Source organism: Sphaeroforma arctica (genome assembly GCF_001186125.1).
Source record: "Sphaeroforma arctica JP610 unplaced genomic scaffold supercont1.13840, whole genome shotgun sequence".
NCBI classification, from domain to species: domain Eukaryota; class Ichthyosporea; order Ichthyophonida; genus Sphaeroforma; species Sphaeroforma arctica.
Window position 1 is genome coordinate 1 of NW_014026718.1, and position 574 is coordinate 574.

At 49.1% G+C, this 574-nt stretch overlaps 1 protein-coding gene across 1 annotated transcript; it reads right to left on the reverse strand.

Moving 5' to 3' along the window:
* Window positions 1-149: 149 nt before the first annotated feature.
* On the reverse strand, window positions 150-341 carry SARC_18110 (hypothetical protein; the record flags this gene model as incomplete). The annotated part of the gene is made up of 1 exon (XM_014287809.1): window positions 150-341. A coding segment is annotated over one exon (192 nt), but the record flags the coding sequence as incomplete, so codon positions are not given.
* Window positions 342-574: the final 233 nt, after the last annotated feature.

Genomic DNA, 574 nt, shown 5'->3' on the forward strand with positions numbered 1-574 from the left:
CTTCTTCATTGCGTATAATGTAAACGACGTGTGACTGTTAGACAGAGGTGCGAGTGCATATATCCTGCAAAAAGTACGAGAGGCCACATCAGATATCAGCACCCACCGTCAGTCTTTACCCAAAAAATACGCATCCGACCATCACTCACCATCACATATCCCAGTATAAGCACGAGCAGAGACCCATTACTAGGCCCCCCATAGACCCCTTCGTCGAGTTGCTTTCCCTGTGGAGTGTCCGTGTGGGTGTTGTCCGCAGCCACTATGCTACAGTTATTGGTACCTGCTTCCGGTCCACTTTGAGGGTTTGTGGGTAGGATAACTCGGGCCGCCAACGCCATCACGAGCAGTGCCACTGCGTCCCGTTGGTATACAAAGAACTTCAACTTAGTTTATCTGAAGACAGGGTCCGGATGGCCTGGCCTGATTGGCACAGGTTGACCTCAAGTACACAATGTAGGTTTGAGGAACTCTATTGTACTACATAGATACAAGGCACACGTACCACGTATAGACGGGTGAAGAGGGTGATTGGTATGTGTGCGTGACATTGCATGTTTGATAGTATTGATGG